At 43.5% G+C, this 27,069-nt stretch overlaps 1 protein-coding gene across 10 annotated transcripts in view; it reads left to right on the forward strand.

Annotated features, from left to right (window-relative positions):
- UNC5D (unc-5 netrin receptor D) overlaps nt 1–27,069 on the forward strand; it is a 529,170-nt gene that overhangs the window by 471,026 nt on the left and 31,075 nt on the right. For all 10 annotated transcript variants that reach the window (XM_032838130.1, XM_032838133.1, XM_032838131.1 and 7 more), the window contains 3 exons: nt 1,297–1,381; nt 20,778–20,946; nt 22,597–22,824. In XM_032838130.1, the coding sequence (XP_032694021.1) occupies nt 1,297–1,381; nt 20,778–20,946; nt 22,597–22,824 (482 nt within the window). The remainder of the gene's footprint in view (nt 1–1,296; nt 1,382–20,777; nt 20,947–22,596; nt 22,825–27,069) is intronic.

Below are 27,069 nucleotides of genomic sequence, written 5' to 3' on the forward strand. Positions count from 1 at the left end.
GCAACTACATTTAAAAAAGAACAGGAAATGAAAGGAGGAGCCTGTTCAGAGGCCCCTAAGTATGGCAATTACAGTTCCATTGACATTAAAGTCCAGAATATAAATGGATACTCTTGCTGAAAAGCTGTAAGCAAGATTTAAATGTGCCTCATTCTTAGTGCTGGCGAAAGATACTGATGATAACTAGCATGTTACTGAATAATGCTCATAAATGTGCATCACAAATAACATGTTTTGCAATGAGTCTTGCATTTCTTGATTCCACAGCAGCTAACAGGCACACAAAAGGATATCAGTAAAGCCTGCCATCTCGAGATGTAAATTACCACCGGCAACCTGAAAAGCTTTCTGTGCAATTACATTAGCACTAATGAAAGGGGGGAAAGGTGGGAACTGCATTATTCAAAGACTTGGAGGATGCCCTGAGATTTTATTTTGCAAAGGTCTTACTGTGTCTCTATTTCATCTCTTTTTATAAACAAGAAACTACATTAAAGAGAATCTCTACCCTCTCTAGATTCCTCTCTCTTGGCCAAAGTGAAATATTTACTTCGCAGTAGACAAGAGGAGAGAGAGGATGTTGCACACACAGTGTGATATGCCTTCCTGGTCCTTCACTGTCCTGCATTACAGGATTTTGCTGAAGTTAGGCTACTGATTTTTCTCTGATTTGACATGAATATGGTTATGCCACCTTTAACTTTCATCTTCTTTTTTTTCCCAGCAAATATAGGTTGTCATATAGCTGGTATTTAGTCCTTTAATGTCCCTAAATTCATCCATGCTTTTTTTTTCCTCCAGTTTTCTTGAAAAAATATAGTACCTCTTTAAACTTACTTTGAGATGCATAATTTATAAGACAATTTCATACCAGGCCTGAGCTAAGCATTAGAGGGCTCGCCCACGATCTCAGACGCCTTTTCTGGAGATGACTGGAGAGAGATGAGCTACAGCAATACAGTTGGATAAACTCTTATATTCTCAGACAGGTTTGATGGTGTCTGGTCTCAGGACGCCCAATCCTTTAAGAGAATTAAAAAGTGCCAAGAAGACTCTAAATATTTTGAATTTGAGTACACAGTCGAGTAACATGCTCCTCTTTATGTCACTGTTGGGAAACAATGTTTTCTCCATTAGTTCTTAGACTTTATAAACTTTGCAAAGATCAGGATTTCATACATTGCTGTGAGTTGTGTGTGTGTGTGTGTGTGTGTGTGTGTCTGTAAGGTGCTCAGCTGTGGGGCTTCAAGACTATTGGAAAATTGGCAAATAACCTCTGGGCTTTTTCTGTTTTAGGAGTGAGTTTACTCATACCGCACGGCGCCATCCCAGAAGAGAACTCTTGGGAGATCTACATGTCCATCAACCAAGGTGAACCTAGGTGAGAGACAGAGAAGGGTGGCATATTGACGACATCTTAAATGCAGAATGGAGCTTCTGCAGAAAACCTGAGGTTTTTGAGATAATTTGGCGTGGAGGTGTACAGCTAAGATCCATGCGTTACTTGACTATACAGAGGGAAATACCAGTTGCAAAAGTGTAGGCTAAAATGAAAACACACAGAGCTAGCTCTGCAATTTTCAGTGACTCATCTAGGTCACTGACCTCTTGACCGCAGACAACAAACAACCGTGACTCAGTAGGCAAGTCCTTAGCAGGTCCCCTCCATACTGATTGCCTCACCTAATTTTTCTCTCAAAAGAAAAAAAAAAAAAAAAAAAAAATCATCCCAGCCGGTGCTTTTTGGTGCTAGGCATTATGCAAATGATGAGAATGACCAACCTGTGACCTCTTCAGGTCAGCACAAGACCTGCTGTAGGCTGAGAGGGGATTTCTCAGGTAATCTTCCCTCCATGGAAAAACACCTTCTATGCTGCAGTAGCTTCCAGGTCTGACACATTTCAGTAGCATTAAATTCAATTACATATACAAATCTTGTCGCGGAGTCTTTAATGAAAGTAGTTGGTTATTTTCTTAGCACAAGGATAATATTTGTGGAAATGTCTCTTTCCTCCACACAAGATAAAACCCGGCTCCTCTTTAGAAAGCAATTTCTCTCATTAACTGGATGTGTACCTCTGGCATTTTCAGTCTTAACATCTTGGTTCTTTGAGGCTAGATTTTTTTTTGTTGTGAGCAGGGAACACGTGAAGGAAAAACACTGGAAGGAAAAAGAGCCAGAGAAACAGATGGTTTGAACAGATTCTGATAGCTGTCTCCATGAAAGGATTTGTTGGTGCCCAGTGGTTTTAACTTTCTGCTCGAGAGAGCTTGGAAGGAATGGAAAAGGCTCTGCTAGCTGGCTGTTGGCAAGGTGCTCAGAGGGCGTGCGAGTAGGTCGTGGTGTGGCTGGCTTTCGTGCTGTTCCCTTCAGTCCTGGAGAACTAGATCCCTCACCTCCACACCTGAAGGCATGCTAGGGTCTAAACACCTCCACGTGCAAGTAGAGGCGACCAAGTCGCAGAGCGGTTTGGAGAGTTTACTCAGCATCTCACTTAAGCAGACCTAAAAATGGAGTTTCCTGGATAAGGGTCACCTCTTTTTTATCCCTTCAGTTGACTTCTATGAGAAACTATACCTGTTTAAAATTTAGGTCAGGGTCCATTCTACACATGCTGCTGAAAACGTCATCCTGCAAAAAAAAAAATCAAGAACGAGGCCAAATCCAGTCAGCCTGCCCGAATCACAGCCTCTTGCTAACCTCTGCCCCAGCCTCCAGCTTCCTTCCTTATAATCCATCCACTGGGCCTACGTTCAGCTCTTTCCTCTCAAACCCAGTGTCTTCCACCTCAATAAATAGGACTTATGTGGGAAATATCACTCAAGCTGTCCTGCAATTACAAAAGAAGGAGGAGAAATATATTAAAGACATGCCAGAGTCCACAGACCTTGAAAGACAGGTTTGGCCTGATGCAGTCGCCTCCTGGACCACCACGAGCTTTATAAGTTCTGTGCTAACCAGTCTGGTTTATCCATCCGTATCTAAAATGTGAGTTTATACTGTTGTCCAGGAAGGTGGACAGCAACAGAACGGTTCTTCAAGGACTTCAGCTCTGTGAGGTGGGCATTTTCCTGTCTATTCATCGGAGGATAAGATACAGTTGCAGGAGGCCTATATTCCTTTTCTTGTGTTCCTGCTGCTCAAACCTTCCCAGATGTTCCTAGCTCTTAAGAAAATGACCAGTTGCAGGCTACTGCTCATTTAGCTTTCTTGACAATCTTCATTTCAAAATGCTCCAAACTACTTATGAGAACACTAAAAATAGCACATGCCTTTCTGCTGCTACTTTTCTTAAGCTTGGTGATTTTTTTTTTCCATCCCTAACAGGAGGTTACTCAGATCTAAGTTCTGCAGCTCTTCATCCTGGGGTTAATCCGAAGGCCATTAATGTAGCCCTGTTTAGTGTCACCTTGCCTTCGGGACATCACTTAAAAACCCGTTGTCATCTTATGGTGTCCTTCTGTCCTGCTGAACTTGTGCTCAGAAGAAAGCCCGTTTTTTTCTACCATCTGTAGACCTGGAACAGCACAGTTCCATCTCTTTAACCTCTGACTCTCCGTCACTTCCACACCCAGAATTATAGTCAGATCTTGAAAACAGCCTCTTTAAAGTCCATTCTGTTTTCCTATTGATGGCACCTTTCTGTTGCTTTTTTCTGAGTGACATCTCTGGGTTAGCTGGGTGATGAGTTAGTGGAACTGTCACTGAAATCATTGATCCAGATTCAGTAGCAGATTCCCAGAGACAGGGCTGTGTAGAATGAATCACAGACTTAAAATAACCCCCTGTATTCAAATAGGTTCCTAGGGCTGTATTTTGAAATCTGGGTAGGTTTTCAGTGAGGGTGTTCATTGTGTGAATTTATGCACCCTGGCCCTCTCGGAAGGCCCGGCTTCTATTGCTGGGAAGTCTCCAGGAGGACACTCTGTACTTCCCATTAAATGGAATGATGTCACTCTTCCTCAGTGTCCCTGCTCTGTCTACACTTTCAGGCTTAAACTATGATTTTAATGAATCTCTCCCAACCTCGTGCAGCAGTCTGGACCTCTGGTTGCCCATAATGCTTAGGAGATGATCTCTGTTGGCTTTTTGGACAGACATGCGTATTAAATGGTTTGCTGGATGAGGACTTTGCATTCTTGGAAAAGTAATAATTACCTCTGTTTCTGTGTAATTTGCAAAGTGCTCTCGCATGCATTTGACTCATTTAGTCTTCCATTATGTCAAAAGAAGAGGATGTTGTAGCAATTTTAGAAAGGAGAAAAAAAAAATCTAAAAACATGAAGGTTCCAAGCAGCAAAGCTGCTTCGAAGGGCATGTTACTTTCCTGGTAGAGCTGGGATTTGACTTCAGACTATCTGACCACAATGGCAGTGCTCACACACTAAAGGATGCCATCTCTCCCTGATGTCAGAGCCTTTACAGAAACCGCTTTCTAACTTCATGTTCCAACTCTCGGCCCCTAGAATGGGGCATCCTCTGGAATCGCTCTCTATGAGCATGAGAATTAAGCAAGGCAGAAAGATAAGATCAAGTTGAGTTTTTCTTAGAAGTACATTAGGAAAATCGCATCATTACATCATAGAACTGAGAGCACAGAGGCTGGAAACAAGTCCCACCAAAGTGCTGAGTCTCAGGGAACACAATGTTAGGAAACATCTAAACGCAGTGGCTACGAGTGTGAGCTCAGACATCAGAGGCCCTGGGTTCAGATCTAAGCTTCACTGCTTCCTCCATGTGACTTTAGGGAAGTTCGTAAAACTCTTTGCAACCCAGATGTGTCCTCTACCTTATAGGGATATGGTGGGATTTTGTGGTACACAGGGATACAAAAATCTAAAAGGTGATAAAATAAGTATTCTTTTCTTCCTTGCTACACTTACATTTGACAAAGCATTCTACCTACAGTATATCCTTTCATCTTCACATTGAGCCAACATGGTAAACAATAATGATTATCCTAATTTTTATAGATTTGAAAATTAACAGCAAGAAAAGTTAGTAAGCTCGACTTGGGTTGTAGCTAGATGAGGCACCAAAGCAAGATGATCTGGCTTAGAAGGCATTTCAATGCTTCCAGTAACTGTGCCCCTTAAGTCACAGTTAGGTATGTCATCCATGAGTCCAGTAAAGCACACTTGGGGAGAGATAAGGCTTACGCCGAATGATGGAAATAAACCATGAAACAGATGGGGAGGGGCCCAGATTGCGGAAGGCCAGGATCACTTTGCAATTCAGTGTGGAACCACACTGCAATAGGGAATCTCATGGAAAACCATGGAAAAATACAAAATGGCCTTAATCCAGTCCAAGCATAGACACACAGACGGGGTGTAGAGAAGAGTGCTTTCCAGAAGATGTCACTTGACCTGAGTCTAAAACATCAGTAGAAATTAGCCAGGCAAAGAAAGGCATAAGGGCAGTAAATACCTCAATGTTCAGCTCCAGGATACATTTTCCATAATCTACATAGCATAAGAGTGGCTGAATGCAGATATCTTTCCCTGCTTTTAAGTCATTATCTTAAGCAGCTTCCTTCCAAGTGTAGCCCAGGCCAGGGCACAGATTGGACAATGAGTTAGGTTTCACACACTGAGCCATTCCGAAATTAATGAACACTTAGTGGCATCACAGGAATGGGAACTCGAGTAGCCTCACAGAAAGGCAAGAGCATGAAATCAGGGCTGCCAGAAGTATTTGCTAGGGAAGCCCTGGGGCTCCTCCCAGATCAGGAGCATTTGGTCAACTAGCTCAAAGTCAGAGGTGACCTCCTTTCCTATCGGGCCCCTTTGGAGGGCAGGAAATCAGTACTGATCATTCTCAGAAAGCCCCTCTCTTTTCCCAAACTTCAATTTGAAAGAATCTGGGGTTGTTGTTGGGACATTTCGTTAGGAGCTTTTGGGATCAAATTCTTCTCATCCTTTCTGACTGGGTTTTGATAAACTTTTATAAAATGCAGGTATCTCGGCAAGGGAATTAAAATCTCATTTTAGAGATTCTTCTCACATGGATTACAATAAGAGAAGTTTTGGATGCAGCACAGCCTTCCCTCTACCCCTCCCACAGGTCTCTCACCCCTCCCTACCCCATAGTCAGAGAGTAGAGAACTGGACCAGAAAATTATTATATGGAGCTTTCTTCCAAGAAGCAATAAAACGAAACCAAAGGCAAACACTCATTTCTTTTTCCAATTACACTGTCATGTGGATATCCCTAACCAAATGCCTAAACTGGAACTGGAAATATAAGTAATCTTATTGAAAAATTTACAAAAAGACACATAGTTTTGAATTTGGGCTCGGCCCAGATGGCGTATTTCAACCACTTTTTCTCTTCTGGTTTTGTTTTGCTTCTGAATGGTCTGAGTCAGTGGGTATTTCTTGGGGTGAAGAGCAGGGAAACAGATGTGGTGGTAGGAAGGTGGTGTTAGAATAAGCTGTTTTTACGGTGCCTTGATGGAGCAAGAGTTTTAACAGCAAAGCATGAGGTAAGACCAAACACGAGACCAGGAAGACACAAAAAGTCACCCTGGGAACTGAAGAGAATTTCTTTCCCAGGAACGGCTCACCACGAAACAGTGTGGTGGAGGCTGTTCCTGTGGAATATGGCTTCCTGTAGCTTTCCCTCCACAGTCACAAGACCAGCGTGCACGCACACGGACACGCACACGCACGTACGTCTTCATGACTCAGGCCTAGCAAAAGATATAAACCCTCAGAAACACACATGGGCTGATCTCGTTTCTAGAAGAGTAAGAAGAAAATCTGGCTATGGATGGCCATTCCTGTAAAAATGAAATTTTAATGATGACTAGTCTTTGTGTGAAAGACATTTGAGGTCAATCTAAAACCCCATGTCACAGAAAAATAGGAAACCACATTCACTTTCCTGGGGCCTCCCAGAGCTCTGATTTCTCACAAGGTAGTGAACCCTGGTTCCACCCTGCCACCAGGTGACTTCTCAGGACATTGCCACCAGGGAGAAAACCTGACTAAAAGCTTCTGGGTTTATTTGTATCTCCGTTGGCTTTCTCCAGCTTGGGAGACCTACCTGCTAGGGTGCGTCTCAAGCCATCCCCCAGCTCAGGCAAAAAAACACTGCCCATTCAACACTGCAAAACTGTTGCAGACTTCTGGAAAACTTTTCCCAATTAATACTAGAGCTCAGTATAGTCTATGACTATTAAGCCCCAAATCTGCCCAGTACTGTAAAGCAGGATAAAATATCCCTTCTATAAGGAGTTTATTTCTGGTGGAGGTGATGGTAGGAGGACCAAGGTTGTATATATGTATCAGAATGATGTTTGTGGGTACAGTGGCATTTTCTGTATTCTGAAAATTGACAAAGCCCAGAGCATATTTACAAAAAGAGACCGCCAGAGAGAGAGAAGTGCCCCCCACATTCTAATTTCAGAGATTTTCAAACTATTATGCCAAAGGCTGATTTTCCCACCTCCCTGCCAAACCTTCCAAGAAGTTTCATTTCATCAGCATGGGCACTGCTGCTCCCCAGACCACTCACAGACCAGGTCCTCTCCCTCCCTATTGATAGAAGAAGAGAGAAAATAAGTCCTATTTTGGAGGAGAACAGTCATCAAAAATGGCCGCCTCTGCTCTCTCCAATGTCAAAGAGAATAAGCTAAAGAGAATTCCTTATAAAACTTGGGCCATCTGCAGGAGAACTGGACAGTGATATTTGATTTTCTCATTGTTTATAAGCTTGTTGACTTGTCCCATGATGCTAAAACCAAGGAGGGAGGAGCAAAGAACACTTCCATTATTCCCAGGTCCCCATCCTTCCAGGGGGTAGAGAAGATGGACCCAAACCAGAGACAGTAAGTGAGGTTGAAAACAGGTTTGCCAGGGGCCAGTGCAATGTGAGGCAAAGAAGTCAGAGAGCAGAGTCAAGCTGCTGCCAGATGGGGGCCAGTTGGCGGAAGTAACCGAGACCCGCAGAAACTACAGATGCTTCACAGCAACTGTTTGCTGTCCCATCACCAGGACCCTCTGTCGCAGATGACTTTTGGCATCCCCACCTATCTGTACTGAATCCAGTAAGGATTCTCTTAAGACTTGTAAGTCATCTGAGAAAATATTATTACCTTGTCACAGGTAGTTACATAAGGAGGTGGTGTGCTTTCCTATCCCTGCTCTCTCTCACAGTGCCATGGGGATGAGCTCCTGGTGAGGGAAGACAGGAAGGAGCAGGAAGCCTGCTCTAGAGCCCCGGGTGTGTGTGTGTGTGTGTGCATGTGTGTGTGGTCACGTGTGTCTGTGTGCATGGGTACCAGGGGTCAGGGTGGAATTTTGAATCAGATGGAAGATTAAATTTTTAACATAGTTTTTAGGTCTCCTCTATTTAATTAACTATTAAAATATAGTATCAAACTGAGAAGTTTTCAAGGGACCCTGTTACCCTGGGCAGTTCCAGTAAGCACAAGCATTAGCAATTATAGCTGACCCTTGAACAACACAGGTTTGAACGCTGATGTCCGCTTCCATGAGTTTTTTCAGTACAGTACAGCACTGTCAGTGTATTTCCTCTTATGATTTTCTGAACATGTACTTTGCTCTAGCTTACTTTACCATAAGTGTACAGTATATAATACATGTAACATACAAAATATCCATCAATTAACTGTTTATGTTCTCGGTAAGGATTCCAGTCAACCGTAGGCTGTGAAGTTTTGGGAGAGTCAAAAATTATGTGCTCATTTTCAACTGTGTTCAGCTGTATCATTCAAGGGTCAACTTGCACTAGGAAAACTAGAACCACCTTATACCACAATAGATGAAGCCCCCAAAGCAAACCCAGTTACTCAAATCACCGATGATAATTGCACTGTGATCCATGTGGTGACAGATACACATGTACTATCCAGAAGCAAAGGGATGGGCCCTGTGTAAAGGCTCAGGGAAAGCTTCCAAGAGGAAGGGACAATTGACTTAAAAACTGAACATGAGTAAAAAGTATTCCAGTCAAAGGGAATAGAAGGTGTAAAGGCACAGGGGTATAAATAGCATCATATATTTTGGAACTAAGCAAACCCGAACAAAATATGCAAGGAAGAGTGATAAGGACTAGACTATGTTAGACAGTAATTTGCTGCCTAGGGGAAATTGATAGTTACCTGCTAGCTAGGGATTAAGGAAGGATCAGCTTCAGGAGATCTGGTCCACCATTTTTGGTATCTTATTTTCTGCTTCAGTTCCAGGACCACTTCCCAGTTCAAGTCTTCCTTATGCCAGCACCCTCCTTTTGAGGACAGTGAACATGGGCCTCATTTTTGCCTAGCACATTTATTAATAGCGCCCTCTTCATCCTCGGAAGTATCTGCATGTGGGCAATAAATTATAGTCACTCTACTTTTGAGTGTCCTTGTCTTTAGTTGTGCACGAGAGATTGGGAGGGGGCTGTTAATATGAGCGACGAAGGAGTCAAAGATAATTTCCAGAATTCTGCCTTGGGAACTGACGATTAACTAGTTGAGAGAGGTTTGCCAGCTGAAGGTCACCTGACAGTTGGTGATAATAGTTGCTCCAGGAGCCTCTTTGGTTTTCTTTCCAGGGAATAAACACAGCCCTCTGACTTACAAGAAAGGGGGTAGAAAGGAAACTGATTAAAGAATAAATCAATACAATGCAAAAACAATATTTATAACCAAGAAAAAAAAAAAGACAATTGCTGAATCAAAATCCCCGGTGAAGCTTTTGGCCAGACTGTCTGGCAGCAAATGCTCGTAGAGCAGAAAGTCATGATATTGGCCACAAACCCTGCCTGCCTGCCTGCCGTGTGCAGGGCAGAGTCTTCTTCTTCTTTTTTTTTTTTTTTAAGATTTTATTTATTTGAAACAGAGAGAGAGAGAGAGATCACAAGTATGCAGAGAGGCAGGCATAGACAGAGAGGAGAAAGCAGGCTCCCCGCTGAGCAGAGAGCCCGATGCGGGCCTCGATCCCAGGACCCTGAGATCATGACCTGAGCCGAAGGCAGAGGCTTAACCCACTGAGCCACCCAGGCGCCCAGGGCAGAGTCTTCTGCCTTTGTTTTCTTTGCCTCCCTAGCTGGGTAAGAATCGGCCAGTCCTGGAGTTCACTGAAGTGAAACGACGACACACATAACTTGTCGGGAAAGTAGTATAGACGTGGTCACTGGCATCCCTGACAGGTAAAGAGGGATCAGAAAGGAGATGATGGGTGGCAGTGAGAACACAGGGATTCCGAAGGCCTGAGTTCCAGATCCCTGGTGACTTCTCCAGCCTGAATGACTGTGAGCAAGTCATTTTCTTTCTCTGGGCCTCAACTGTACCATCTAGAAATCCTGTATAATATTAGCTGCATTCCGGGATTTGGGGGAGGATAATAAAGTGACATATATGAGAAGTCTGGTGCAAAGTATAAAGTACCATACAAATGCTATCTTTTGATGATATTGTCTTTCATCCTGCCTTATTTTTTTTTTTTAATTGCATAGATAAGTTCTCTGGAGTCCCTGGAATGTTCTTTAGTTCTGTCCCCATGATGCTGGGTCCCTTTAGACGGCTACCACATTCCTAGAGACTAGGAGGAAAGATCAATTCAGTGGTAGCACACATATTAACTCTTCACTCTAAGATCAGAGCTTGTGAAGATACGAGGACTCGTCTGCTTCGATCTCTCCTTACACGGGGGCCTAGGAGTTATACTCCAGAGGCGTATTATATGGAGTCCAAAGAGTGGACTCGTGTCCACAGTAGGAGATCAGTGGCCAGTGAAGCTGGGCTGGCGGCTTAGGCCAGCCTTGATCAAGATCTGTCAGGCTTCCCTTGCTAGATCGTGATGGACAGAAGTGAACAGATTGTTTCTGTCACCAGTTCTGTTCAATGCTCAGTCATAGATTGGAATCCCGCTTGTGGCTTTAAGGGAGTTTTAGGGATTTTTTACTGGAAGACTCAGAATGGAAAACATCTTCCCTTTGGAGGGGATTTGGCATTAATGAGCTCTGTGTCTGGCAGAGGCAACTGCTGACGTGGGAAGGTGCTTTCTAAGGAACAAACAAAGGGGCTCCTTGCGCGAGTGCAAGGGGAACAGATTGCTGCCATTTGGGAGACACATTAATTCATTCACACTACCAGTGCCATGCAGTGTGATAAAAGGGGCAATTAATCAAATGGTATCTTAATGGCTTAGAAGGGTTAATGCACCTTTAGCTGAAGACTGCTCTTTACTGCTGTGAAATCACGGAGGCTCCTTCACAAAGTCATTTCAGTTCAAAGAGAACGCCATTACCCCCACAACGAGAGGAGGGGAGGAGAGAAAGAAGGAAGAGGGGCAAAGAGAAAGGGAGGGAGGAGAACTCTCATGCTGTCATCTTCTGATCTGCTTTTTTGGGAAAGAATTTCCGCACACCACGCTCTTCACCGCTCCTCCCACCCCACGGCCCCTTGGTCCACAAACAAATACGCATAAATAAAAATTGCCATCATTTTCATCAGAGTATGTCAGAAGCCCCTGTGAGCTCACAATGTGAAGTGATTAGAACGGTCCAGAGGAGTCTTTAATTAAAGATGCCATTGACAAGATAACAATGGTTTGTGAATGTTGTTAATAGATCTGAATGGAAGGTGCACCTTAATTCAATAAGAGGAAAGTCATCGGTTCATGAGTTTGATTGCACATTGTAAAGGAACACCACATACTGTAATTATTTTTATTTGTATATGCCATCTCTTTTATTGCCCACGTTGGAAGTAGAAATAACCTGTCCTATTAAGATATTTAATATATATCATCCTTTCCACTTCACTTAGTTATAGCCTCATAAAAATGCCAGAACACACCAGCCCACACTGAGGCTGGCCTCCATGCTTTCTAAGACAATCCGCACAGCCCTTGAAAAAACCTAGATGACCAACCTCCTAACTCCTTTGGTTATCATCTTTAAGACAAAGGAATGGGTACTTCCCAGGACCCCATAAAGTTGTATGCAGATAGGGAGCTTCACTCTGGAAACGAGGATGGACATGCCCAAAGGTCAAACAACACCTCGGTCCAGTTGTGTGGCATCTTGGAGACAAGAGGGGATCAGGAGACAGAAGCAGGGGGATCTCTAGGTTCTAACTTTAAAGTGGACATGCCATGAAAAAACAGGTAGCAGACAGAAGAATGCACCCCCTCCCAGAAATGTCCACACTAATCCCTAGAGCCTGTGGATGTTATGCTGCATGGCAAAGGGGACTTCACAGGTGTGATTAAGGTTAAGGACCTTGAGAGGGAGAAATTACCCTGGGTTATGCAGGGGGGTTCGTGGAAAAGTCCTTACAAGGACACTTTCCTCTTACAAGAGGAAGGCAGAGTATCAGAGTCTGATACAGAGCTGTAAGGATACTGTGCTAGTGGCAGATGGAAGAGGGACCGCCAGAAGCTAGAAGAGGCAAGGAAATGGATTCTTCTCTAGCGCCTCAAGAAGGAACGCAGCCCCTCTGACATTTTAGCTCAGTGAGACCTACAAAACTGTGAGATAGTAAGTTTAGGTTGTCTTAAACCACTAAGTCTGTGGCTCAGGGATAATAGGAGAATACCACAAGCTTCTGTTGCAATCACTGTACCTCAGTGCCCGCCATCTTCCTAAGATGCAGTCCCTATGAATACACCCTTATAACTCTCATGCCGGCGTTTGACCTTAGAAATGCCAGGTTTAGGGAATGTGTCCCAGAGAACATCGGTTCCTTCCCCTGCCTGCCCCTGCACATATCCCTCAACCACCACCACTAGCAGAAGAGACTAGTCCCCCCTCTGTCACGAGCGAGGTCCAACTTTGGCTTGTCGCTCAACCCCACCCTCTGCCCTGTGTTTTGTCATCTGAACAAAGATGGTTTGGGGCTGATAGCTCCTGAGTCCTTTCCCAGCCTAAAAGAAAATGATCCTAGAAATAGGACTCAGGTTTGCCCCAGAAGAGTGTTTTTCCCATTCGAGAGGGAAATGCGTGAACAACTTGGTAGGTGTAAAGACTGTCATAGCCGCGTGCCACATAGACCCACACATTCCCGTCCCATCGTCCACCATAAAGCATCTCAATGAGCCATCGTTCTGCCACTCCTGGTAAACAAGCTGAACACAAGCCCAGCACTGCATGAAAGATGAGGCTTAAACTGTGTCTAAGAACTGGTGGCTTACACATGATTTGTGATTTCTTCAGTATATTAATTGGTAAACACCTATGCATGTGTGTGTAAACTAAAGCCATTTAATGTATGCAAACAGTCTAATCTCTCAGTGTGGTATCGCTCCATTTCAGCAAACTCAGATACACACTCCAGCATGAATATAATTCCCCTCCCACCCCAGCCCCCCTCGTGCCATCTCTCCTCCTGTGATCCTATTTCAGACAATACCGGGTGGGTGACCCAGATCTTTAAACCCTTTCGTTGTAGAGCCATATGCTTCTATCCTCAGTGAATTGTGTTTGTTGCTTGTTGCAATCCACTGCACTAACTGCTCTGTTCCCCACCCCAGCTAATGGAATATAATGGCTTGATGAGCTATAGCGTTATTTCCAGTTACTGCTAATCACCCCGCCCCCAACCTGACATGGTTGCTTATTAACCACATGCTACTCAGAGAAAGGGGATGTAGGACAATCCCTCTGTGGTTCTATTTTCCACCAAAGTAGCATCATCTGAGACCTTAAGACTGAGCGTTTAACCTTGACCAGCCTCCAACTTCCATTCGGAAGCCTACCCTCTCTACATTGGACAGACCACCAAGTCCCCGTTTTCTCAAGAACTACACAGTTTTTCTCAAATATTAGCAGCAGGGCTACCTTGTATGTAAGGAACACAGGTTAAAAAAAAAAAAAAACAAAAACCGTAGGCTCCTGGGCCCTGCCCCAGAAATATAGAATTAAAATCTTTTTTTTTTTTTTAAGATTTTATTTATTTGTCAGAGAGAGAGAAAGAGCACACAAGCAGTGAGAGCTGCAGGCAGAAGGAGAGGGAGAAGCAGGCTCCCTGCTGAGCAGGGAGCACAATGTAGGGCTCCATCCCAGCACCTGGGGATCGTGACCTGAGCTGAAGGCAGACGCTTAACTGACTGAGCCACCTAGCCATTACCAGAACCAAAATTTCAACTGACAGTGTCTACAAGTATCATTTTCAATAAGCTGCCCGAAGAATTCTGAACCACTCAATACTTTGAAGACCACTTAAACCCTGAAGGAGGAATCCACAGTGATAAAGAGAAGATTTTGCTTAACTTCTGTCTTTGTCCTCTGTTCTGCTGCTCCTCACCCCCCTAATCTCCCTTTGCAAAAGTCTTTTCTTAACTCACACGTGGCAGTTACGGAACGAAAAGTCCTCAGGAAACCTGCTAATGGTGTTGGGGTTGACTGATGAGCCAGCTGGCTTTCCCGGACTCCTCTCTGCAGGGGGTTCTCGATGTCATTTTCCTGGGGTCTGGCTGAATGATTTGGTCAGAGCTAGAGAATGAGACAGGTATCTGACTCCAATAAGATAAAAGGAACAATAAGTCCCAAACCTCAATTTTTCATCCATAGCAAGGTTCACATTCAGGTCAATAGAGGAGGTTTTTAATGAAAAGAGAAAAGGTATAATAATAGTTAAAACTATGTATTTTCTTGGGCAGGAAACTGTCGGAGGCAGGTGCTACCTTGTTTTCTGAGCTCTAATCTTAAGACTAAGTATAGCTTCCATCTCTCTGCCTTTTATGTCCATTCCATTAAAATATGATTTAATTATGTATCGACCCAGGGTCTGGCATAGTAAAACTATCATTACTCTCCTGCCTGCATTCCTGAGTGATACTCTGGGTAAAGGTGATCAAACCTACATTAATCTATAATATAGACCATGAGGAGGAAAGGCGGGAGCAGTAATTACCAAGCCCAGCACGGCAGACAACAACAACAATGAAAATCTCATCTCGAAATACGGAGCTGGTTGTTTTGCTTGAAGAGGGTGACACATGGCCAGTCCAGAATCAGGTGAGGAAATACTGAGAGCAAAAGCCGAATGTGTACAGATCCACCTCCAGACCCTCAGTGGTTCCCAGTTGCACATGGTCATGTTCGGTGTGACCTTCTGTTGCCATTGGTGTGCACATGTGTGCTGCAGAATGGCCGTTACCAGGTGGCTAGTGTGGCCAAACTTGGACAACCAGCTAGAGCACCTGTCACCCTCCAGCGCACATTTTATGCAGTAGTCAGTGACCCTGCTGATTTCATTATAAGTCTGGAAATTTTTCCCTGGGCTTCTGTCTCCATTCCTTCATTCATTCGTTCAAAAAAATTATTTTTGACACAACTTCAAACTTAAGGATGGGGCACCTCGGTGGCTCAGTCGGTTAAGTGTCCAACTCTTCAGCTCAGGCCATGAGATCGAGCCCCACCTTGGGGTCTGCACTCAACACAGATTCTGCTTGAGGTTCTCTCCCTTTCCCTCCGCAACTCCCCACACATGTGTGCATGTGCTCTCGCTCTCTCTCATAAAATAAAATCTAAAATAAAAAATAATTAAGGGAAAATTGCAAGAATATAATTTCAGGCCATCCCACAGTTATATTCACCTCTGTTAACATTTTACTCATTTGCCATATTCTGCTCTCTTCTCTCTCCATATGTGTGTATATGTGTGCATATACACATAAAATACAGACGTACATGCACACACACATATGCATATATATTTCTGTAACCATTGTGAACAAGATATACTTTTGACCATAGATACTTCGTTGTGTATATCCTAAAAAGGAATTCTCTCATATAACCGCAGCACAATTCTCAAAATCAGGAAGTTAACATTGATACACTTCTATTATCTGCGCCATAAACTTTATTCATATTCCTCCTGTTATCTGAATAATGTCCTTTGTGGCAAAATGAAAATCCAAGTCCGTTCATTACATTCTATTGCCATGTGTCTTTAGTCTCCTGTAATCTGGAGCAGTTCCTACGTCTGTCTCTATTTTATGACCTGGACCCTCTATAAGAGTGTGGATCAGTTCTTTTGCACCGTGTCCCTCAATTTGGGCTTGTCTGATAGTTTCCTGTGGTTAGATTCAGGTTGTATATTATTGGCAGGAATGCTACAGACAAATGTGAAGTTCTTCTCACTGCGTCCTATCGGGAGGCGTGTCCGGTCTATCCATCCCGTTACTGCCAGTGTTAACTTTGATAACTTGGTTAGGTGGTGTCTGCCAAGGTTCTCCACTGTAAAGTAGTCTTTTATCCTTTGTAATTAGTAAGTCTCTTGCGGGGGGTGGGGGGGCAGTGGAGATACTTTCAAACCCTATAAATAGTTCCTTTTTATTTTCTAAACTTCCACCAAGTAGATGAGCATCTATTCATAATTCTTTCTTTTTTTTTTTTTTTTGAAAGATTCTATTTACTTATTTGACAGAGAGAGAAAGCACAAGTAAGCAGAGAGGAAGGCAGAAGGAGAGGGAGAAACAGGCTCTCTGCTGAGCAGGGAGCCCGATTCGGGGCTCAATCCCAGGACTCTAGAATCGCCACCTGAGCCAAAGGCAGCCGCTTAACCAACTGAGCCACTCAGGCACCCCCCCACTACTAATAATTCTTGACTGAATCAAGTATCAATATGGTTGGTTGCCAAACGATTTTCTGCATTTATTACTTGGCTTCTGCTGCATAGGAGTTTCCCCTTCTCATTATTCATTCATGTATATATCCATGTATCTCATGAGTTATGTTATTCAATGGGTTATAATCCTATACTACCATTATTTCCTTTGATACTCAAAATGTTCCAGTTTTTGGCCAGTAGGAACTACTTCAAATGGACTTCTCTGTCCTTCTCAACATCTATTTCTGAGTGCGTACAACTGGCATCTAGTAGACATTGTAGATACAATGACAAACAGGAAAAGAAAATAAATTCCCTGGCCTCATAGAGCTTCTATTCTCATTTGTGAGAGATAAAAGTCAATAATTATGTAAATGGTATAGTGTATTAGAGGGCAGTTAAGTGTATGGAGAAAAAGAAAAGCAAAGATCAGCTTCGGTGATGGGAATGGTCAGGGAATGCCTCACTAGTAGATGTCTTTGGGGCAAAGACCTGAAGGGCACGAGGGAGCCTGTCACGGGGCTGCCCGAACGAAAAATTCCAGGCAGCCTGGAGTGCTCTAGAGCAGCAGAACAGCCGGGATTCCTGTAGGTGGGAATGTGTTGGCATTTCCAGTGGGATTCCTCTGGTTGCCAAGTTGAGGACGGAGGAGGTAAGGATGGAAGCATTGCCAAAGTGCCTTAAATTCCCTTAAATAGTGCACATCTCTAAGGCTGTGAAATGTCTGTTAAAGCATATCTTGCTAGAATGACAATTTATTGAATCAATTAGCAATTTCAGAAAGCACAGTTCCCATGAAAATAAGGATTCTCAAAAGGCAGGAAAGATGGGCATTTGAGATTGGGAGAAGCAGAACCTCAACCCACTGAGGACATAGTAGGTGTTTTTTGTGTTGTGGTTGTTCTTTAATTCTCAGAGCAGTCTTAGAGGAGGCATTATTTTGCATGTAAGGAAAGTGAGGCTCAGAAAGGTCCGGGCTTTCCCTTCTGCCACACTGTGGTTTTCATGACAGCAAAGGTCAGACGAGGGATGTGGTATCAGGGCAGAGCTGTGAGGAGTAGTGAGGACACAAGTGGCATATCGAGATGTTCTTTTACCCACTTCTTGTGTCCTCTGCAACTACTCTTCCACGTTTTCCCTTTCTGGCTCTAAACAAAGTAGCAACATGAGTCTTCCTGTTTTACCAGATTATTAGGTCAAATGCTCTTGTGGCTGCTATGAGCGCCCCCTCCCCCATGGATATTGTGGTTCTCTGCAAAGCTGGCAGATTTCCCTAGAGCCCTCAGCTGCACTGTGGAAGCAGAAATTGGCATTCATAACCTGGTTACCCTACAGTTGCCCCACAAGCTACCTGGCTCTTAATTGATATTTTTATATCCTTAAGTGTTCATAAATATGTACAGCATTTGGATAGATGGATGGATGGATGGATGGATGGATGGACAGACATATCAAACACAAGGAAAAAGACAAGTAGCAAAAGTCGAACACACCCATACTTTTCCATCTACACTAGAGCGTGTGATGCCTGGAGGTGGTTCTAGGATAGCCCTTGGAGTTGCTGCTGTTTGTAGCTCACAGCAATTTGAGAAAAAAATATGTATATATTTTTTTCTTCTAGCAGGAGCGTGAATACTTCCTTGTCAGATGTTGTCTGGGAAAATTGAAATGCCATCCATACTGTCCTCGGGAATCTTCAGTTTTGCTCAGGCCCAATTAAAGCCTTCTCTCCCCAGACCTCCTTCCTCAAATGTCCTAAGTCTGCATCCATGACGACACTTGGACTATATGCCCCGCTTCCCCCATCTTCACTTGGGACATCACGAGAGCCAGCAGTGTGCCCAGAAAATCTGTTAGTGGTTACGGAGGAGGAAAGTCCATCCGGTCACAGAGAGCAGGAGCCTGCGTACGAGTCAGAAATTTAGGGGGCATTTTGCAGCTCATCGCTTTGGCGAACTGCTCTGTGACCTTATGCTGTTAACACCTGCCTCCACAGGTGTGTGAAGAGCTTTAATTAATATTTGTAAATCTCCCTGATTGCCACATAGAGAAGATGGCAGAGAAGGACAAATTATTATTAATTGTGGGGGGAAAAGAAATGGAGAGATAGAAGTTTAGTTCCTTCATCAGAGACCTACACCCACAGACCCTGTTTTCACAGTAGGAGGCTTAGCTGTCAATCCTGATTTGCTTCCTTCGCCCTGGTAGAAATACCCAGGGCCTGCTTAATGCAAAACTCCCGTTCCCTGCTCTGCCTGCCACGCCGTGCTCTGCCTCTGCTGCCTAATGCTGTTGAAGTTATCACGGAAAGGAGCCTCGCTATTCACGAGTGTGAGAGTTCATCTAATTAGCTGATTTCAGTTCATTTGGCATTAAATAATTCCCCAAATTCCCATATGTTGGAACAATATGTTCAACAAGGGGGATGAGTCTCTGAAAGCAATTAAGTAGTTCTTTTAGGAGAGCTTGTCATCGGTCACTCCCAAGCATCCCTGCTATTCCTGTCTGTGACAAACGCAAGCAGCAATGACAAGAAAAGCGCTTAACCTTCTCTAATGGCTGCTGGCAGGCATCCATGGACAGGCTGCCCCACCCCGTGCTGCTTAGAGCTCACCCTGGAATCTTACCTTATTTTTCTCCGCTCGCCCCCAAACCTCAAGTATATTGTATCCAGACTGTTCAGCGCACGTTTGTTACTTGCTGATACACTGCTTACCGACCCCGCCCGTCTCGCTCACCTGCTCTGCTTAAAGGCCAATGCAGACTATTTTCAGGTCCCCCTGCGCCCTGGTTGTATGGGAAGAATCGTCGACTTTGGACTACGGTTGCCTAGGGGGATGGTTGGATTTTGTGACTGTGGCTTCAGGGCTTCCTGAAGTGGGGAGGACACTGCAGTCATGTTCAGGTCTGTTTTAGATACAGTGGAGAGAAGATGTTCCTGCCCACTTCTGTGTCTGGACTTTAAAGCAGCAGTAAATTACAGATAATGAGCTGGAGTAGGACCATGCCTAACGCACAATGTCAACAAAAGCCACTCGGAAACTAGTAACATGTTAGATGCCCTCATAGGAAACTGTTCTGTTTATACAAGACCATGGGATAGGTGGCATCTCTTGGTGCTAAATTTCATCTTTATCTTGCTCAAGGGGTGGCTTTGTTGATGAGGGATGACATATCTACATGCCCTTCCTAGGTCGTGTAAGAGCAAACTTCTGTCTTAATACCAATCGCCGTGCTCATATAGCATTGCTCATCTGAGAGTCCTAAATGGCTTTATGGACTATATTCTGGGTCACTGTATTTCTTACAAGTGAAAATACACCCCCCACCCCCCAAAAAAATCAGATACCTTGTTCAAAAACACAGAAGCAGTTGGGGAAGAATGAGCAGACTTGTGGGTTCTTCTCACTGACTGCTGGCCTATAAACCAGCCCACCTTACTTTTGGGGACAGAGATTAAAACCAAAAGACAAGAAATTGAAAGATATCATTTCCCTTTAGTTAAATTTCACCTCCTTTTATCATTTCATGACTCTGCATTCCCATTGTGAATAATTCACAATACAGAAAATTCTCCACACTAGGTTGGGGTGGAATGACTTTAGATTTAGAACTTAAATAGTGAAGAGTTGAAAGCTATGTACCTATGTATTTTATTCACATTATAACCGTCTTCTCTGCTGTCACTATGTAACCTATGTATTTGTGCATTGGCAGAAAACAAATGTTTTCAAAACCAGAAGTGACATAATCTGGGTATGTCTCAAGGGTTGCTTTGTTCTGTAATAATTTGTTTTATCACTTACTAGCATTAAAAATATTTGTAGAATGGGTTGTTGGGAGGAAGGAATCGGATGGGAAGATTACCAGAGCAGTCGTTCCTACAGAGCTCTCGGCTTTGGTCACAGATAATGTTATCAAGGAGAATAACACACCAGCCAGGTCTTTGCTGTCTTCTGTTCCGCCCTGTATTTCTGAAGAAGCACCTGTTATTTTGTGTGTTAAAACTTAGCTTTGAAATCTAAGCTAAACTCAGTCTTCGTGCTTGAGCCATTCAGGATAAATGGCTATTGCCCAGACCAGCTCTGGGCGCTTGTAGTGCCAGGAAGCCTCAAGAAAGCCCCAGTCTATATAACTAAATTCTCATTCAAATGTGCCCCCTTCTTTACATACTTCTTGTATCCTCTCCCAACCATAAAGCCTCCAGTCCGATGGATCCGAGGTGCTCCTGAGTCCTGAAGTCACCTGTGGCCCCCCAGACATGATCGTCACCACTCCCTTTGCACTGACCATACCACACTGTGCGGACGTCAGTTCTGAGCACTGGAACATCCATTTAAAGAAGAGGACGCAGCAGGGCAAGTGGGAGGTAAAACCCTAGTCTTCCTTTTTAAAAAATAGGGTTTAGCTTCCACCTATGCGATAGATTTACACTTACCTCTTTTAACACAAGTCTGCTGTGAAACCTGTAAGCATGTTCTTGTTTTTTGAGAGGGCTGGCGGCATGGGCTTTACAGTATCTTCAGGGTTCTGGCTGGTGTTTTTCCATGATAATGCAAAAGAGAAGCAGGAGAGGATCCAGAGCTTTTCTCTTTGGTTTAAGAATACATTTGTAATTCTCCTCAGAGACTTATCCCCTTATGTGCCCATTCCTGGTATATAAAACCTATACTTCCATCCTTCCTCCCAGACCATGTCTGCATCTGAATCGACTTTCCCTATGGCCGCTGTGGAGATCGGGAGGCAGCTCAGGGCATCCAGGATGTGTTCATAAAAGAAACTTCTCTGATTCTGCCATCGTAGGGATGAGAACATGTTGAAATGTTCAGCAACACAGCAGTTGCGAAATGTATGCGAAATATATTTTGTTGAATTAATGAATGCATTGAGAATTATTGAGCGTCCGTTGCCTTGTGTATAGGAGTGTATGAAAGCGATACAGCCTAAGGGGCGAGCCAAAGAGAGACAAGACAAGAAAATGAGGCAGCTTATGAGGAGGGAAACAACAGGAGAAACAGACACAGCAACTATTGCACTGTTATTACTATTTTAAGTGAAACCTCTGATTTATCTGTTTGATAGGGATTCCTTTTATGTCTGTCTGAAGTCAGTTTGCATGAAAGCAGGTGAATTATCTTGCTGGAACACAATGACCTATTCCAGCCAGGCCTGGGATCAGTGCCTCCCAGGAGGTGCTTCAGGCAAAAGAAGTAAAAAGGAATATCTTGTTTCTTTAGGAGAAGAAAATTCCCAGTTGCGACAATGGATTACATTTACCCTGACCAGCTATCTCTGCAGCTAGCCTGTACTTTTTGTTGAAAATGCATTCTGCTATGTATTCAGTCCTCATCCAGCCAGGGGCACATTTCCCGGGCACAAAGTTCCGTGGGGTTCATAAAGGGGCCGGATTTGGCTCTCTTTTCCATTATAGTTTCTTTGCCTTGATTTTTACCACTTGAGTTTTGCCGTGGAGCAAGTCCTCACAAGCTTTTCATCCAGATGGTGTTATATTTATGCTCTACCCAACCAGTCACACAAACCAAAGTTCTTATCAGGGAAGGTGAAATATTCTTGAATATCTTATCAAAACCATTTATTTAATGGTCCCTTGTGAATGAATTTGGTGGGAAGAGGATAAAATATTTGAAGGAAAATAAATATTACCTTAAGGATACTGAAAGGAGATTTTCAGAAATAGAACTTTCTCAAGACAGAGTTTGCTTGTCTGGTGTTAATATTTAAGAGTTTTCTTAAATCCATTGCTGCACAAATTAACGGAAAAAAAGGAGAACTTTGGAAATGAGGTTTGTTGTAAACTATAACATTCCAACACACTGAATATAACTATTTCTTGAGTCCCTGATATAAGCAGTTACTTTGCTAGAAAAAGAGTATTTAACATCAAGGAAATGAGGACAGTAAAAATATCCTGAAAAAATCGTGTCTGTCCATGCAACGTCATTATTAAATCGCATCTTATTTCGAAGCTGAGGGAATTTCCTACACCTTTTCCCCACAGGAAGTGATGTCAGTGGAGGATGAATCCACATCCTGCTACTGCCTTCTGGACCCCTTTGCATGTCACGTGCTGCTCGACAGCTTTGGGACGTACGCCCTCACTGGAGAACCAATCACAGACTGTGCCGTGAAGCAGCTCAAGGTGGCGGTTTTTGGCTGCATGTCCTGTAACTCTCTGGATTACAACTTGAGAGTCTACTGTGTGGACAATACCCCTTGGGCATTTCAGGTCAGCCTTTTCTCTACAATTCTTCTTTTGGTGTCACGAAAGCGTGGGGTTTCCTAAAGATCAGTATCAGTGGAGAATTCTATTGCTGGGGGTCTGCAACATGGAGCCACATCACTGGCTTACTGGGGATGCCTATCCTGAAGCAAGAAGTGTGTTACCATATGTCCAACAATGTGCTGAGGTCTGAGGACATGACACCCAAGAATAGAGGAGAGTCAGGGCGCCTGGGTGGCTCAGCTGGTTAAGCATCTGCCTTTGGCTCGGGTTATGATCTCAGGGTCCTGGGATCGAGCCCCACGTGGGGGCCTCCCTGCTCAGCGGGGAGTCTGCTTCCCCCTCTCCCTCTGCCCCCTCTCTCTGCTCATGTGCATGCGTCCTCTCTCTCTCAAATAAATAAAATCTTTAAAAAAAATAGAGAAGAGTTACATAAATACATATAGAAAACACTGTGTGCTGAATTATAAACTGACTGGGAAGTGTAGTCAGAATTCAGAAAATAGAGACCCAGTTGCAATAGATTGGAGAACAGTCTCTGAGAGCCCTCTGTGAACCTTCATGGCTGCCATTTAGGGCAAAAGAGAAAGGGCTGCCATGTCAAGAAAGGAGAACGGCACAAGCCACAGGAACAGCAAGCGTTATTTGATGTGCAGAAGGCAGTGAGAAAATTGCTTGAACAGCTGAAGGTTATACTTAGGGAACAACAGTTATAAATCCTATCAGTGGGCAGTCATATTATATCCTGGATACACAGTCTCTTAATAATTAGGGCTACGAGGGCAGAGGTAGTTCAAGGTTCTTTTCCATTTTTGGTACTTTTAATCACGTTAAGACTCATTTTAAATTAGCTACTCATGAAGAGTGCACGTTTATTAATAGCAGCAAAGATAATGCAGAAGTACCTGTGTAAGCTTTGCCCAGATATAAATAGCTTAGCTCTCCTGACACACCTCATCCCAGATCTCAGCTATTCCAGTCCTGGATCATTAAGTCCATTATGCAGAGCATTTCCTCAGTAACTAGCTTTTAAGACACTAAGCTGGAAAACTCATGTTTACCAACAGAGGAGATACAGTGACCTGAATCCTTAACACAAGCCAGGAAAGGTGACTCACTGCCGACCTATGTTCTCGAACCTTGCCTCTTTCTTAAGTAGCACCAGTCATGTTGAAAGGCTGCTCATAAAAGGTCCTTTTTGCAGAGGGGCACCATTTTGGAGAGGAAAGAGCTTCCATGTGAGTCGTTAAACGTCATCCTGTGATTGCTATTTGATAACCTTAATCTGTTTTCACCACCCCTAATAACGTCTTTTCCAAGATAAAACACATTAACAGACATTCGGCAACCAAAAATAAAGAATGAATTGAGGTCGTTACTACAGCTGAATGCCTCATGACTCAAGTGGGATGTTCAGTGACTTGGCCAGATTTTGTAGGCTGAGTAAACTGGAGTGAACACAGGGGGCCTGGGAGGATTTCCAGCCTCTGGGCTCATACGGGTATAAGCCACTGCTGACCAGTGTGCCTGTGAAGGTCTGTTTAGCACAGGTGCCTCGGAAGTCGGCCCTCATAGCCATTTTGATCTCACTTTGAATAATGCTGATGTATATTTTATACTAGTGAGTTCGACATTTGCTTAAAGAAAAAACTAAGTGACTTTCAGATAATCTATTTTCCTTCCTGTTGATTGCTATCAGATTCTACCACAGCTCAGTTGTTCACAGATGAATGTGAATTGCAGGGAAAGTCACGAAAACGAGGCCCTAAACACAGCTTTTCAAGCCACTCTCCTTTCCTGTGGGTAATATACCCTTCTTCGTCAGTGCTAGGGGAAAATGGTATTCTCCCTCTAAATTGAATCCAAATTATCTTTATTTCATCATTTAGAGATACTTCTTAAAACCCTATAATTTTGCATTAGAGAAATGTTTTCCAGTAGAAATACTCTTAACCCCATTTGTCATAACCTATTTACCTCAGTGATTCTTTCTCTCTCCTATTATGTCCAATAAAGCTGATTTTAAAGTTGGGTTTGGTTGTACTTGTTATTGACAGGATGTATGTGACAGCTGTCATGAGCAGCAAAGGCCATGCTTCCCCCTGGGGTGGTGAGAGACCGTCAGCCTTGGTCGAATAACTTTTCTGGCCCACAGAAAGATTAAAACATAACCTGTAGCTTTTCGCAACACAACTGTGCAGTCTGCGGTCTTTATCTCTGGGTTTTGTTTCTGAGAGAATCTGGCTTTCTGGATTTTTACCCTGCTAATAAGTGGACATGTTCCGGGCCTTCTGCCCAGGTTGCTTTAAACCACCTTAACATCCCAAATCATCCATGTCACATTTTTCACAGCTTGGTACGTGGTATTTAATTAGAAGGGAAAATTATATAGTTACTAACCCATTAAAACTGTTCCACTTTAAGAAAGCCTTAGCAACAGTTCACTTTTTGAACCTCTAGCAGACTTCACACGTTAATATGAGCTCCCCCAACTTGTGTGGTGTGAGCTGAAAATACTATATGCAGTGATGACTCATGTTCTGGAACTCGGATGGAACCCTGACTTCTTCATCAAGAGTAATGGGTCATCTTTCAAGGAGCATTTCTGCTGAAATTGCCCATCCTGGAATTCACCTCCATTATCATAGTGTTAAAAATGTTTGTTGGGATTTGGAAACAGACACAGTCTTGGTTGCAGTAGTTGCCGGGGTTTATTATAGTGCATCTTTCATGTCACAAAGAAATCGCAACACGTATGTGCCCAGCTAGGATTGTCCTCTTAATCGGGGAAGAAGCCTAGTTGAAGATCATGGTGAGGTCTTTCATTTCATTCATAGTTCAGTGAAGTTATATCTAATAGAATATTTAAAATCTACCCTCTCAGTGGAAACCTTGGAAGGAGGACAGCTTCCAGACCCAATTCTTCTGTCCTCTTAGAACCAGTGAGGGTCTGGTGACATAATGGTCCCACCAAATTGTAGTCCTGGGGTTTTAGTACTGGAACAGAAACCCTATCTCCTTCAAGGCCTGCCCTCTTCCCCTCTACCTCCTGCAGGGGCTGCTGTGCTGGCTTCCCCTTTGCTCTGGGGATACTTCATCTGAATAATAGTACCGGTTTCTCTCAATGACAAAAACAAAAGACCTCCGACACCTTGGTAGGAGATAATTTAGTTTCAGGTTTTTGAAGATCTGTTCTGATAAATACATCTACAGCTATCTCTGGGAAGCTAAATCAACTCGGATATGTTTTCTTTTCTTTTCTTTCTTTTCTTTTTTTTTTTTTTTTAAGATTTTACTTATTTATTTGAGAGAGAGAGAGAGCTCCAGCAAGGGAGTGGGGCAGAGGGAGTGGGAGAAGCAGGCTACATGCTGAGCAAGGAGGTAGACCTAGGGCTCCATCCCAGCACCAGAACCCCGGGACCAGGACCTGGGCCAATGGCAAATGGCTTAACTGACTAAGCCACCCAGGTGCCTTATTTGTTTGTTTTTAATAAAAATTTGCCTGAAGCTGAGAGGAGAATAAGAGAACAACCCATGACTTCTTGTCCTTCCTGTTTCTGTGTTTCTGCGATAATGAGAGCGACCATTTTGCATGTGTGTGTTTGACATCATCTCCTTTGGTGACTTCAAACCAAAGGTTGAGGAATGGTGGTAACATCTTAAGACCTAGATTATGTTACTGTCCATGTTTCATTTTCTGTGTCTGTCTCACACAAACGCACGCGCGCACTCACACACACACACAGCTCAAACAGACCTTGACTCAGGGAAAGCAAGGAATTAAATGCTTGCCCCATCTGAGAAAGAAAGACAGAAACACAACTAGATTTTTTCTCCATTGCTCCCAGACCTCCTATTCAGTACCTCTCGGTATTCATTACTTACTTGGCATTAATGTGGATTTAGAATCTAATTTCAAAGGATTTCCTCCAGATGTAGTTCTTGTGTTTATCCATAATGCAACCTTGGGAAATATTGTTCATGTAAAGCATTTAAAGGAAAACACAGCAGTGACATAATTTCTGTGTGTGTCGGGGTGGGGGGGCCACACGCATGCATGTGCACGCACGTGCTTAAGTTCAAACAGTTTTGTCTCATAAATATGTAAATTTAGACTGCCTGCTTTAGTATCCCTGAAGCACACCTGAATATTGCTGCCTGTCTCATTAAATCAACATAAAGAGCTCACTGAGGCACAAAGCCCAGGCTTCTCCTGGCCACAGCTCCAGGATCTGGAGAGCTAGCAGCCCC

The sequence above is a fragment of the Lontra canadensis genome, unplaced genomic scaffold (genome assembly GCF_010015895.1).
Source record: "Lontra canadensis isolate GAN:19392208 unplaced genomic scaffold, GSC_riverotter_1.0 scaffold102, whole genome shotgun sequence".
Taxonomy (NCBI): Eukaryota; Metazoa; Chordata; class Mammalia; order Carnivora; family Mustelidae; genus Lontra; species Lontra canadensis.